Source organism: Nicotiana tomentosiformis, chromosome 3, assembly GCF_000390325.3.
Source record: "Nicotiana tomentosiformis chromosome 3, ASM39032v3, whole genome shotgun sequence".
Lineage (NCBI taxonomy): Eukaryota > Viridiplantae > Streptophyta > Magnoliopsida > Solanales > Solanaceae > Nicotiana > Nicotiana tomentosiformis.
Window position 1 is genome coordinate 93,846,461 of NC_090814.1, and position 13,041 is coordinate 93,859,501.

A 13,041-nucleotide genomic window follows, 5' to 3' on the forward strand; every position below is an offset into this window, starting at 1 on the left:
TACTTTCTTCTGCATCCACAATTAGTGGTTAACATTTTTGGTTCTCAAACTATAAGCTGAAATCGAGTAGAAAAAAAAAAATTAAAAATTATGCATTGTTCTGAGGTTCAAATCGCAGCATTTTGCTTTACCTTTGCGAGTAAAGAGAGTTTAAGTTTCAATCCCTGCATTTTAACAGAGTCAGTTCAAGACCTTGGAAGTACAAAAATAAAAAAAATCTAAGCAATTCAGTTTTCTTGAATATTGACTGCCCTGGAACATGAAGAAAAAGTGATAAGATATCATAATCAATTGAATTTTGACATCCAAACTTAAGTTGGAATGTGTAAAGATTCTATTAAATAGAGGACGGAGATTTTTTATTTGAAGTTGTATTTGAACACTCTTGGAAACTACAGAGAAAATGCAGAAAAAGAATTTAGAAGGCCGCTGAATCGTTTCAAGAGGAAAGCTACTGTTTTGTTGAAGAAGAATAACCATTGTACAAACCCTTTGACATTCTTAGCAACATTGTTGAATGTGCTTTCGCATCCATTACAGTCCATTTAAACACTTATTTAAACCTCTTGCCAAGAAAAAGGAAGAAGAATTTTTCAAATAATACAAAAATATAAATTGAGAATAAGCAAATAGAAAAAAGGAGAAAGAAAGATAGAAGAGTAAAAAAACAGGAATAGAAATTAGAAAAATTTCAATACTAGCTCCAATTATCCCTAAAATCGGCATAGATCCATGTTCCTTTAATCCCAAATCTTCAAATTCTTTGCAAAGTGTGATCTTTGGTTTGGCTCTCAGCGGTTTCAATCTCTCAGAGAGAGAGAGGGAGGGCTCTTTTAACTATAGCAGTTATTGACAACCGTTTTTGGAGCGTTTTTCTGCCTATTTTCTAGTTTCAAATTGGTTAGGAGTTTCTTCCTAATATGGTAGTCTATATCTATAAAATACTACAAATATATTTTTTGATATAGAAAATAATTTGATTTTAAATTTAAAGATAAAAATATTATTTCAAATTTATAGATAGAAATATTTGAGTTGAGATAAAATAGAAGTTCACCCGCCTATGGCAAATAATGCAAAAATAACAGTTATTAAAAATATCAGTAAATTTATGACAAAATAGTAAAATTACTTATCTCTTATATTCTATAGTTGTCTTACTAAGTTATTTTTCCTTCTCATTTTGTTAAGTTTTTCAAATCGACATGCTGTGTTCTTCGTTTAATTTATTTATTTTTGTGTGTATGTATTTAATGTGTAAAAAAATCATATCTCTCTACTGTCATTGAATTCGTGACTGCACAATTGCTTCAATTTATATTATTATTTGGTCATGCCTTAGGCACTATTGAGTATAGTTATTATTAATACATTCATTATTATATTGTACAATGTAAAAACTAGTAGATTTAGTTAGTGGTTTAGCTTAGCTAAGTGGTTAGCTTAGTCAACATGTATATATACTTGTAGAGTTAATGAAATCAGTAGAGAGTTCTCATTATACAAAACACACAAATTCTATCGATGCTTTCACTCTCTCTATCTCACGCTCCCCTTCTTCTCTTCTCTCAGAATACTTTAGAGAACTCCATGGGAACTCTATCATTCTAAGCTTACATGCAAAACTGTTATGGTATCAGAGCTTGGATATCAGTTCGGATCCTTTCAGCATCTCCGTTCTTCGTTCTGAATTTCATCTGGTTTTGTCATTCACTAGGGTTTCGGCGATTGCCGCCCAATTCTGAAAATTCTTCCACAAATTGAAGATCTTAGACCTAATTGAAGGTTTTATACTCCTCAATTTCATCGAATCGGAGCTTCGCAGATGGCTATCGATCAGACTGAAGAGACCACTTCTGGCACGAGCAGAAATGACCAATTGGTCATCGATACAGGTAATCCCCTATACATCCATCCTTTGGATAGTCCTGGAGTGACTTTAGTACTAGTTCCGTTCGACGGAATTGGATATCGTTCCTGGAGAAGAAGCGTGTTGCGAGCCCTGTCAGTTAAGAACAAGTTAGGGTTTATTAATGGGGGAATGTAGAAGACCTAACCCTAATTCGCCTCAATTCCGTCAGTGGGAGAGATGTGATGACATGGTAACCTCATGGATCCTCAATTCCCTTGCTAAGGAAATCTATGATAGTGTGGAGTATGTGAACGACTCAGTTGAGTTATCGAGGGAATTAGAGGATCGTTATGACCAAACGAATGGGGAAACATTATATCAGATTCATAAAGAGATTAATGATCTTGTACAGGGAACCTTAGACATTACCACGTACTATACACGAATGAAGAGATTGTGGGAGGAACTGAACACTTTGAGTGCCAAATCTCAATGTAGCTACAATTGCACATGTGGAGCAAAAGAAACTATGCACAAGGCAGAACAAGATCGACGACTTATCCAATTTTTAATGGGCTTGGATGAGGTCTACACAATAGTGCGAGGAAGTATCCTTATGATGAAGCCTCTGCCTTCTATGGCACAAGCTTTCTCTCTACTGATACAAGAAGAAAAACAAAGGGAATTCAAACCTAATAGCCAACTTAGTTTGGACTCTACTTCACTGCATGTAAATGCAAATTCACAACATCAGAATCCATTTAGAGCCAGGAACTTCAAGACACATTATACAGTCAACAACAATAATAAGGGTCGTCTATTTTGTGACTACTGCAAAAGACCAGGGCATATAAGGGAGAAGTGTTATAAGTTACATGGATACCCTCAAGGCAGTTCATATAATAATCAGAACTTTAATCGTACCAATACTCAGCCCTATAATCAGGGGAACAACCAGAACCATAAGTTCAACAAAGGAAAAGGCTCTGTGGCAAATGTACATAGAACCCCGACTGATATGATTCATGAGAATGGAGATGAGCAGGACCTACAAGATGAAAATCAGAATGTCAACCTGACAAAATAGCAATATGGGTAGATAATGAGCTTGCTGCAGCACTTTCAAGTAGGGAATGCAGGAGGATCTTCCAGCAATGACAATGTCACCAGTGGTAGTGCCAACTTTGTAGGTATTGTTGTATGTACTTCTTCCATTGATTTTGACAAACTTTCATGCAAATATTTTGAATCAATGGCTGACCTTTGGATCATAGACTCAAGAGCATCTAACCATATGACCTTTAACAAACATGCCCTCACTAACATCACTAGACTACCCTATCCTCTACTGATAAGCCTGCCAAATGAATATAGAGTAAAAGTTCTTGAATTTGGAGATGTGATACTTTTTTTAGACATTGTCTTACATAGGGTCCTTCATGTTCCATCATTCAAATATAATTTGAGTTCTGTTCACTCCCTTGTAGTACACCTTAGATGTATTGTATTCTTTAGTGATTCACTCTGTCTATTGCAGGCCCCTTCAGTGAAGATGCCTCAGGTGATTGGTAGTAGCAAAGAAGGTTTGTACTATCTCCGTTCCTAGTGTTTGAAGGGTAAAAAGGTTGTTTTGCCCTCTACTGTTTCAGCTTCTTACTGCAATTGTATTCCTGCTCCCAATGTAAATAGTCATGAGTCTGTTAGTCATACTCATTCATGCCACAATCTACAATCTGTAAATATTCCCATTTCAATAAGAATGAGTCTTCATATGTATTTGATAAACATGATATAAATTCTCTATGGCACAATAGGCTTGGTCATGTTCCTTTTGTTAAAATGAGAGGAATATCCTTAATTCCTACAAAATTTGCACCAAGACAACCATTTATTTACCCCATAAACCCTATGGCAAGACAAACCAGACTCTCATTTCCTCAAAGAGCCAGCACTACCTCCCAATTATTTGAACTAGTGCACATAGACATATGGGGCCCTTACCATGTGACTACCCATGATAACCACAAATATTTTCTCACCTTAGTGGATGACTTTAGCAGATCCACTTGGACTCACCTGTTGAGCTGCAAAAGTAATGATCTTCAGGCTTTAAAAGCTTTTGTAGCCATGATTGAAAACTAATTCAATACATCTATAAACTCCATTAGATCTGATAATGGCTTAGAGTTCACCAGCCATGAAACATCCCCATTCTACCAATCCAAAGGGATCATACACGAGAAAACCTGTCCCTATACACCACAACAGAATGGTGTAGTAGAGAGAAAGCATAAATATCTCCTTGAAATTGCTAGGGTACTCATGTTTTAGTCCAAACTCCCAACCAAATATTGGGGAGAGTGCATCCTAACAGCCACCTTTCTAATAAATAGGTTACCAACCACTTACCTAAATAACAAATGTCCTTTTGAATTGTTATACCAAAAGAAACCCAACTACTCTCATTTGAGAAGCTTTGGTTGTCTCTGATACCCTACTATACCCAAGATACAAAGAGACAAATTTGAACCAAGAACTACCCCTCACATCTTTGTAGGATATCCACTTGGAACAAAAGGTTACAGGGTACTAAGTCTAGCCACCAAGAGAATACATGTCTCCAGAGATGTAATTTTTCATGAAAGTGTATTTCCTTTCTCTATGTCTTCTAAAAATGCTTCCTTTCCTTCCGTTCTTAAGACAATCTCATTTCCTAATTATGCTCAGGACAGTAGTCAGAATTCTCCTATGAACACTGGACAAAGTCCTGTTAGTGTCATATCTCCAGACATGGAACATTAATCCGAGACACTAATTACTTCTAATTCCACATCTTCAAGTGATAACAATGTGCAAACCTCATCTACACCTGTACAGTCAGTAGCACCAGTTTTAAGGAAATCCAATAGAAATCATCAGACTCCTGTCTACCTAAAAGATTATGTTTATCAATTGTCCAGTAGTACTACTCAACTGACCACTACTTCTCACTAGTACTACTCAACTGACCACTACTTCTCACCGCACTCCTTCATTAAATGCCTTATTCTCTAATCATCATCACATCACTCTTGATGTTCTTTCTTCTGAAAGTCAGCACTTGGTACTAAGTGTTTGCTATGGTAGTGAGCCATCTTCATATGAAGAGGCAACCCTCAATCCTGCATGGCAAGAAGCCATGACACAGGAATTTGAGGTACTCCATGCCAATCATACTTGGGATTTGGTTCCTTTACCAGCTGGGAAACAAGCAATAGGTTGTAAATGGATATATAAGGTTAAACATAATGCGGATGGGAGCATTGAAAGGTTTAAAACCAGGCTGGTAGTAAAAGGTTATACTCAGCAAGCTAAGATTGATTATATAGAAACCTTCTCCCCTGTTGTGAAAATGATAACTGTTAGGGTATTAGTTACAGTAGCTGTTAAGAAGGGCTAGGACATATTCCAATTAGATGTGAATAATGCCTTCCTCCATGGAGACTTATATGAATAGGTATACATGGAGGCTTCTCCTGGTCTTGTAGTTGATCAGTGTAGTTCAAACAGGGTGGTATGCAGGCTGAACAAATCATTATATAAGCTGAAGCAAGCCAGCAGACAATGGTATGCCAAACTAACTGAGGCATTGTCTTCAAAAGGGTACCAACCCTCTGAAAATGAATACTCCCTTTTCTACAAGAAAACTTTCTCATCCATTATCTTTGTAGCTGTATATGTCGATGATGTTATAATCACTGGGACCGACTCAAAAGAGATTGCAAGGTTGAAGGCTTTCCTGGATCAAAGGTTTAGAATAAAGGATTTGGGCAGACTTCACTATTTTTTGGGTCTAGAAGTCTTATACAAACCAAATGGTGTTCTTATTTCTCAAAGAAAGTTTGCCTTGGTTTTATTGAAGGAATATCAATGTTTTGACTATAGCAATGTGTCCTCACCTCTTGATCCTGCTGTGAAGTTGAAAGCACAAGAGGGGAATCTTCTACTAGACCCCACATACTACAGAAAATTGGTGGAAAAGCTCAACTTTCTCACTAATACTAGGCTAGATATAGCCTACAATGTGCAAATCTTGAGTCAGTTTATGCAAGCTCCAAGAGACTCCCATTTGACTGCAGCATTTCATCTTCTTAGATACCTCAAAAAGGATCCTACACTGGGTGTTTTCTTCTCCAACAGTCCTGACTGTTCGATCAAGGCTTATTGTGACTCAGACTGGGCTGCCTGCCCGGACTCTAGAAGATCTGTTACTGGGTACATTGTTTTACTAGGAGACAACCCTATTAGTTGGAAGTCCAAGAAGCAGGAGATTGTTTTCTTATCCTCAGCTGAAGCAGAATATAGATCCCTCAGGAAAGTAGTTGGAGAGTTGGTGTGGTTGAGCAAACTGTTTCCCAATCCAATCCTATTAAAGTATTTTGTGATAGCCAGTCTGCCATACACATTGCCCATAATCCAGTGTTTCACGAAAGGACCAAGAACATTGAAGTCGACTGCCACTTTGTAAGGAACAAGCTGCAAGAAGGCCTAATCTCTCTTCATCATGTGACTACTCACAATCAATTGGCTGATATTCTTACTAAGGCCCTCACAGGGGTCAAACATTCAGCTGTTCTGGGCAAGTTGGTTGTGAGAACCTCACTTCCAACTTGAGGGAGGTATTGAGTATAGTTATTATTAATACATTCATTATTATATTGTATAATGTAAAAGCTAGTAGATTTAGTTAGTGGTTTAGCTTAGCTAAGTGGTTAGCTTAGTCAACATGTATATATACTTGTAGAGTTAATGAAATCAGTAGAGAGTTATCATTATACAAAACACACAAATTCTGTTGGTGCTTTCACTCTCTCTATCTCACGCTCCCCTTCTTCTTTTCTCTCAGAATACTCTAGAGAACTCCATGGGAGCTCTATCATTCTAAGCTTACATGCAAAACTGTTTGGCACCTTGAGGATAAACTGGGGAAAAAGGATTATTTGTGATTTAGATATTTTTGTTTCTATCATGTTTTAGTGAATTGTAACCGAGAGTCATTAATATCTTATATGAAGCTTATGAACTTTATGGAAGCCACTAATCATATTGATGGTATTTCTATTCCTGTCACGACTTATGTAAAGCAACAAAAACTCTTTCTTTATCATGTTGTGATATTATCTAATAGAGCATCTTCGTTCCTATATTGTGAACAATATAACAATTGATAAGTTTGACAAAATAATGACTATATAATTCCTTTAAATTCACATTTCCCTTCTTCTTTTCTCACTATTTGAACTTAAAGTTTCACCAAGTCTATTGTCTAAAGTTGAACAATTTATGTATCTTGCTCTATGGACCTTCTTTGTAGAATGCGTCTTCAGAGATTGTACTAGGCACTTTTCTTCTCTGTCGTCTAGAACTTCTCTGTTTTATTTAATATGTATGGATTCTTTTATTGTTTGTATTCATTTAAGTTTGTGAATATATCATTTCATTCTGCACAATGCTCAATTCAGTTTCATTGTTTTGATGGAAAAGAGTCGAATATTATTCAAGATTAAATTTACGAATACCACTAGAACAGATGTACACAAGGTGTTGATCGATAGAAAGGTAGATGAAAGTTGTGAAAGTTAAATAAGATGTTTGTGGATGTAAAGTTATAACATCTTATTCAATTTTGTTATAACTACTTTGATCACCCCACTTTAGGATTTTCACCGAACTGCTTATGTTTGGGAAGATGTTTGTGGATGTAACAATTAAGAGGCTAAGATGACTCCTATGCAAATAATTATTTATGCGGATTCTATATTCCCATACAAATGAATGTTATGAAGGTTAAATAAGATGTTTGTGGATTCAAAGTTATAAAATCTTATTCAATTATATTATAACTACCTTGATCACCCCATTATGGGAATTTCACCGAATTTCTTATGTATAGAAAGATGTTTGTGGATGTAAATTAGTTATAACAAAGTAGTACCTGTATGTGAAATTCCCAAAGAGGCTAACATGACTCTGTATTCAATTCCCATAGCGTGCCAATTTCTCATAAATTAAAGTTCTTGTTCTTCCCAGTTTGTGGATTTTTACCTGCCTTTGGGTTGTAAAGATTGTAGATAGTTAAATTAGTAGTCATCATTTAAGCAAAAGAAAAACAATTGTAGCATATAGAGATTGTATACTATTGTGTACTAATTTCTCTATAGTTGCAATTTATATGTTGCCTCGACTTTCTTGACGTGTCTTGCCTGATTTAAAGGATTATGGTTGCAAATAGTTCACTAAAATGAAATAACTGTTATATTCTTACTTGAAGATTTTTTTGAGCAATATGATACATCCTGATAATTAATCTGCCATACAGAATATATGCCTCAATCGGGAAGTATGTTATAAAGTTCTTCAAGATGAAGTGTTGTACTCGACATATATCACATAAATAATTTTGTTGTCGACCAAATAACTTGAAATTAAAGACTACAACACATACCTCAGGCTGATATTTACAGAGAGGACATGTGTTGAGGAAATAATTGATCTTTCATTTCATATGGGGATCTTTAACTTGCGTCCTTTTGAGCAGCTAACAAATCAATATGATGTTAATGGAGCAGAATAATTCGGTAATTCTTCTCTTCCATTTTATTATAATATCAGGTGTTATTAAAATGTGCAACTTACTTTTATATTTGTTGATGTCATTGGTCAGGTTGTTACTTATGAAGCTGTTCATACCTACAAGTAGGAGTATTCATAAAAACCCAAAAAATCGACCAAAAAACCCGATACTTTTTAGCTTTGGTTTGGTTTAGTTTTGGTTTTGAATTTTAAAAACTGATCAAATTTGGTTTGGTTTTGGTTTTAATAAAAAAATAACCGAAAAACCCGAACCAAACCGACTATAAAAGTGTCACGACCCAAAATCTCATCGTCGTGATGGCGCCTATCTCAATACTAGGCAAGCCGAAAATCTCAATAAACCACAATTTCTCTCAAGTTTGAAAATATAATAGTTAAATACAATACAAACACTCCCCAAAACCTGGTGTCACTGAGTACATGAGTATCTAATATGAATACAAGTCTGGAAAATATAGTCTATAAGAGTCTGAGACCAAATACGTTAAACAAAGAGATAGGGAAGGAGAGACAAGGTCTGCGAAACACGGTAGCTACCTCAAAATCTCCTGAAAATCAACCGCGCGAAAGGATCAACACCAACTATGTCCGAGAACACTTGGATCTGCACACGAAGTGTAGGGTATAGTATGAGTACAACCAACTCAGCAAGTAACAATAATAAATAAGGAACTGAAGATAGTAACGAGCTACACAGTTATGGTTCATTTCGAGTAATTCCAACAAAGAATAGACATGCTATCAAGTCTAGCAGTTTAATGTCAAATCAATTTTTATACAGTTCCTGTTCATGTAATCCGTATATCAACAATCTTTTAGAGATTTTACAACAATGACAAATAGCAACTAAGTACAACAATAAATGAAAATCAAGTACAACCTCTTAGGACAACAATCACTCACTGGGCTCCCAGCCCTCATCACTCCCTGGGCTCCCAATCCTCATCACTCTCTCAATGTGTAACGACCCGGCTGGTCGTTTTGAGTATTACAACAACGTTTCCTCATTTACTGCTCAAATTGTACTTTACAGTTGTTGTATGAATTGCCGAGGTAATTGGTTCGGGTCCGGTGAGGTTTTGGAATGAATTGGAATACTTAGTTCCAAGGTTTAAAGCTTAAGTTAAAATAGTGATCGGATGTCGACTTATGTGTAAACGACCTCGGAATGGAGTTTTGATAATTCCAATAGCTCGGTATAGTAATATTGGACTTAGGAGAGTGTCCGGAAAATTATTTGAAGGTACGTAGTGGATTTTGGCTTGAAATGCCGAAAGTTAAATTTTTGGGAAGTTTGACTGGGGGGATGACTTTTTTATATCGGGGTCGGAATCTGATTCTGGAAATTTGAATATGTCATTTATGACTTGTGTGCAAAATTTGAAGTCATTCCGGATTGATTTGATGTATTTCGACACAAGATATAGAATTTGAAAGTTCAAAGTTTATTAGGCTTTAAGTGAGGTGTGATTCGTGGTTTTAGCGTTATTTGATGTAATTTGAGGCCTCGAATAGGTCCGTGTTATGTTATGGAACGTGTTGGTATATTTGGTTGAAGGTCCTTAGGGGCTTGGGTGTATTTTTGGATCATTGATTGAGAGATTTATAAAGTTAAGAAATTTGGGAGTTTGGCCATGGTCAATATCAGGTCAAGGCGACCTCTTTTCAATGTTTAGAGTGCGCGAGCAGGTCCGTAGCATATTTTATGATTGAAATTCATATATGGTTTGTGTCTGGGAGGTTACGGATGAGTTTCAGGATGAGTTTTGAGCGAGTCCGGACATTTCAGCACTCAAATATTGTTTTGGCACTTTCGGGGACTCGAACCGTGCATTTTTGGACGTTGAGGTGAAGGAGGAACGCGGACCGCACATTTTGGGGCGCTGGGGCGCTTGGAATTTCGTGGACCGCGGCAAACTTTTGCGGACCGCGGTTGGAAATTTTGCAGATCTGCTGGTCCGACTTCGGAAGCCTATATCTTTTGATCTACAAAGAATTGTAAGATGATTCAAAAACGAAAATTGTAGCCCTTCGTGTCTAATTTTTAAAAAGGTAAAGAAGTCATCATTTGAACATATGTAGAGAAAGTTATGGAAAAATACTAAAGCATGGTAGTGCAGCCCCAAGAATTTCGCGGACGCGCCAGTTTTTCGCGACCGCGGGACCCGGGGCGCGGCCGCGCTTGGAATTTCGCAGACCGCGCATGGTGAGTTCAGAGAATGGGCTATATAACCGAGGCTTAGGTTATTATTTTATTTTTGGACCTTGGGAGCTCGGTTGGAGATGAATATTCGTGGATTTTTCAAGAAATTCATCGGGGTAAGTGATTCTAACTCGAATTTGATTAATATACATGAATATATCAATGCTTTCATCATCTGATTAGTACTTTGAGGTGAAAATTTGGGAAAAATTGTAGAAACTTCATAAAATAAATTTTTGGGATTTGAATGTCGATTCGAAGTCAGATTTGAGTGAAACTAGTATGGTTGGACTCGTCAGTGGATGGGCTGTCGGATTTTGTGAGTTTCGTCAGATTCCTAGACATTGGGGCGTAATTTCGGATTTTTGTGGAAATATTAGTATTTTGATATGGAATTAATTCCTATAAATTTTGTGGGCTGAATCAAATTAATTGTAACTAGATTCGAGCCGTTTGGAAGTCGATACACACAGAGTAGAATTGCTAGAGCATTGCATAGCTTGCTCGACATTGGATTTGGCTTGTTCAAGATAAGTAACTCTTCTAATCTTGGAGTTAAGGGTATGAACCCTGAATATATGTATTTCGTGAATTGTTGGGAGGTGACGCACATACTAGGTGACGGGCGTGTAGGCGTGCACTATAGAAATTGCAACATAATTGTTTCTGTAAAATTTTATAATTAAATGATCTTGGCATTTTCCATGCGGTTTTATGAATTAAAGAAATTGAGCTAAAAAATATAATAAAAATCATGTTGAGGCTATGTGCCAGTATTATTTGGACCCACAGAGGTCATATTGATGTGAAATATTTGTTTAAATTGAAAATACATACTCAGTCATATTCATTTCATTGCATATCATATCTTAGTCTCTGTTGTTATTTATTGATGCATCATATCATCATTTTTGGGCTATTCTCATGACATTGTGAGCCCATGAGGGAGAGACTGGAGAGATTGATGATTGAGGGAGGCCTAGGGCTAGAGGATAATTTGGGATCGGGCTGCACGCCGCAATAGTATATATTATTACTATTATATGGATCGGGGCTTCCCTCCTGCAGTAGGCCTTATTGGCTTATTATGTCACGTGAGTTGTCCGTGCGGATTCTGATATGATATTATAGCACGTGAGTTGTCCGTGCAGATTTTAGCGCTTGGGCTGCAGAGGCATGAGTGATTGTGAGGTATGCCCGAGTGGCAAGAGTGATTGTGAGGTATGCCCGAGTGGCACGAGTGACTGTGAGGTTTTCCCGAGGGGCTGTATATGAGTGATATTCTGCCCGAGGGGGTGTTTATGATTTTTTCACTGAGTTGCATCGCATTAGCATGCACACATGACATACATGCATAGAGATGTATTTTCCTCATACTGTACAACATCACATCATTCATGATTTTTTACACATTTCGATAGATGGTCATGATGATGCATTTGTTTTACATGGGTTATCCGGAAGGAAAATGAAACATCTTATTTATTATTGAACAGATTTTGTGAGAAATTTATTGTTTTCAAACTATTCATATTTTTGACAACTTCAACAAACGATTTGGGTTTTCACTGATGTATTTGAAAGAAAGAACTATTATTTTTGAAATCATGATTTGGCAGAGTATTTTATCCCCGAGTTACTTCTGGTATTATTTTCTTTATGTTGTTATGGATTGTTGTGGACTATTGGTTTTGGACCCAACCTTGGTGGAAGCTCGTCACTACTTTCAATCTACGACTAGGTTTGTTACTTACTCAGTACCTGGGGTCGGTTGTACTGATACTACACTTCTGCACATTGTGTGCAGATGTTGGCTGCTGTTGTTGCTGTGCTCGATGGTTGCGGGACTTGAAAATGTACCTGCGTTCCTGTTGTAGCTGCCTCTTGTTCAGGGTAGCCTTAGATTTATAAAAGCTATGTTTATGTATTATTCAAACAGACTATGTATTTATTTCATTTCCGCTTTTGTATACTCTATTCTTAGTAGCTCATGATTTGTACTACCAGTTCTTGGGGATGGTATAAGATTAAGACCTTTATTCACTTAAATTACTTTAATGATTATTATTGGAATTGGATAGTTGGTAATTGGCTTACCTAATGGGTTGGGTTAGGTGCCATCACGACTAGTTGGATTTTGGGTCGTGATAGATTGGTATGAGAGCTCTAGGTTCATAGGTTCTACAAGTCATGAGCAAGTGTCTAGTAGAGTCTTGCGCATCGGTATGATGGCGTCCATACTTATCTTCGAGAGGCTATATAGGCATTTAGGATATATATTTCCCATCTTTCTTTCCTTATCGTGCTAGATTGATTCAACTTGGGACATAAACTCTTTGAATTCCTTCCACGT

General features: G+C 36.8%; 2 protein-coding genes across 4 annotated transcripts; both read left to right on the top strand.

The window, feature by feature from the left end:
• The first annotated feature begins 1,502 nt into the window (after positions 1-1,502).
• On the top strand, positions 1,503-6,696 carry LOC138907106 (uncharacterized mitochondrial protein AtMg00810-like). Of its 3 annotated transcripts, none has more exons than XM_070197276.1 (2): positions 1,503-3,050; positions 3,390-6,696. In XM_070197276.1, exon 2 carries the CDS (start codon positions 5,355-5,357, stop codon positions 6,357-6,359), a length of 1,005 nt encoding a protein of 334 aa, XP_070053377.1. In that variant the 5' UTR covers positions 1,503-3,050; positions 3,390-5,354; the 3' UTR covers positions 6,360-6,696. The 3 variants fall into 3 exon arrangements, with proteins under 3 accessions (XP_070053377.1, XP_070053376.1, XP_070053378.1); XM_070197275.1 differs by having other exon boundaries at positions 1,503-3,042; XM_070197277.1 differs by having other exon boundaries at positions 1,503-3,038.
• LOC104105260 (uncharacterized) lies at positions 2,034-2,939 on the top strand. Its single transcript, XM_009613513.1, has one exon. It carries the CDS (start codon positions 2,034-2,036, stop codon positions 2,937-2,939), a length of 906 nt encoding a protein of 301 aa, XP_009611808.1.
• Positions 6,697-13,041: the final 6,345 nt, after the last annotated feature.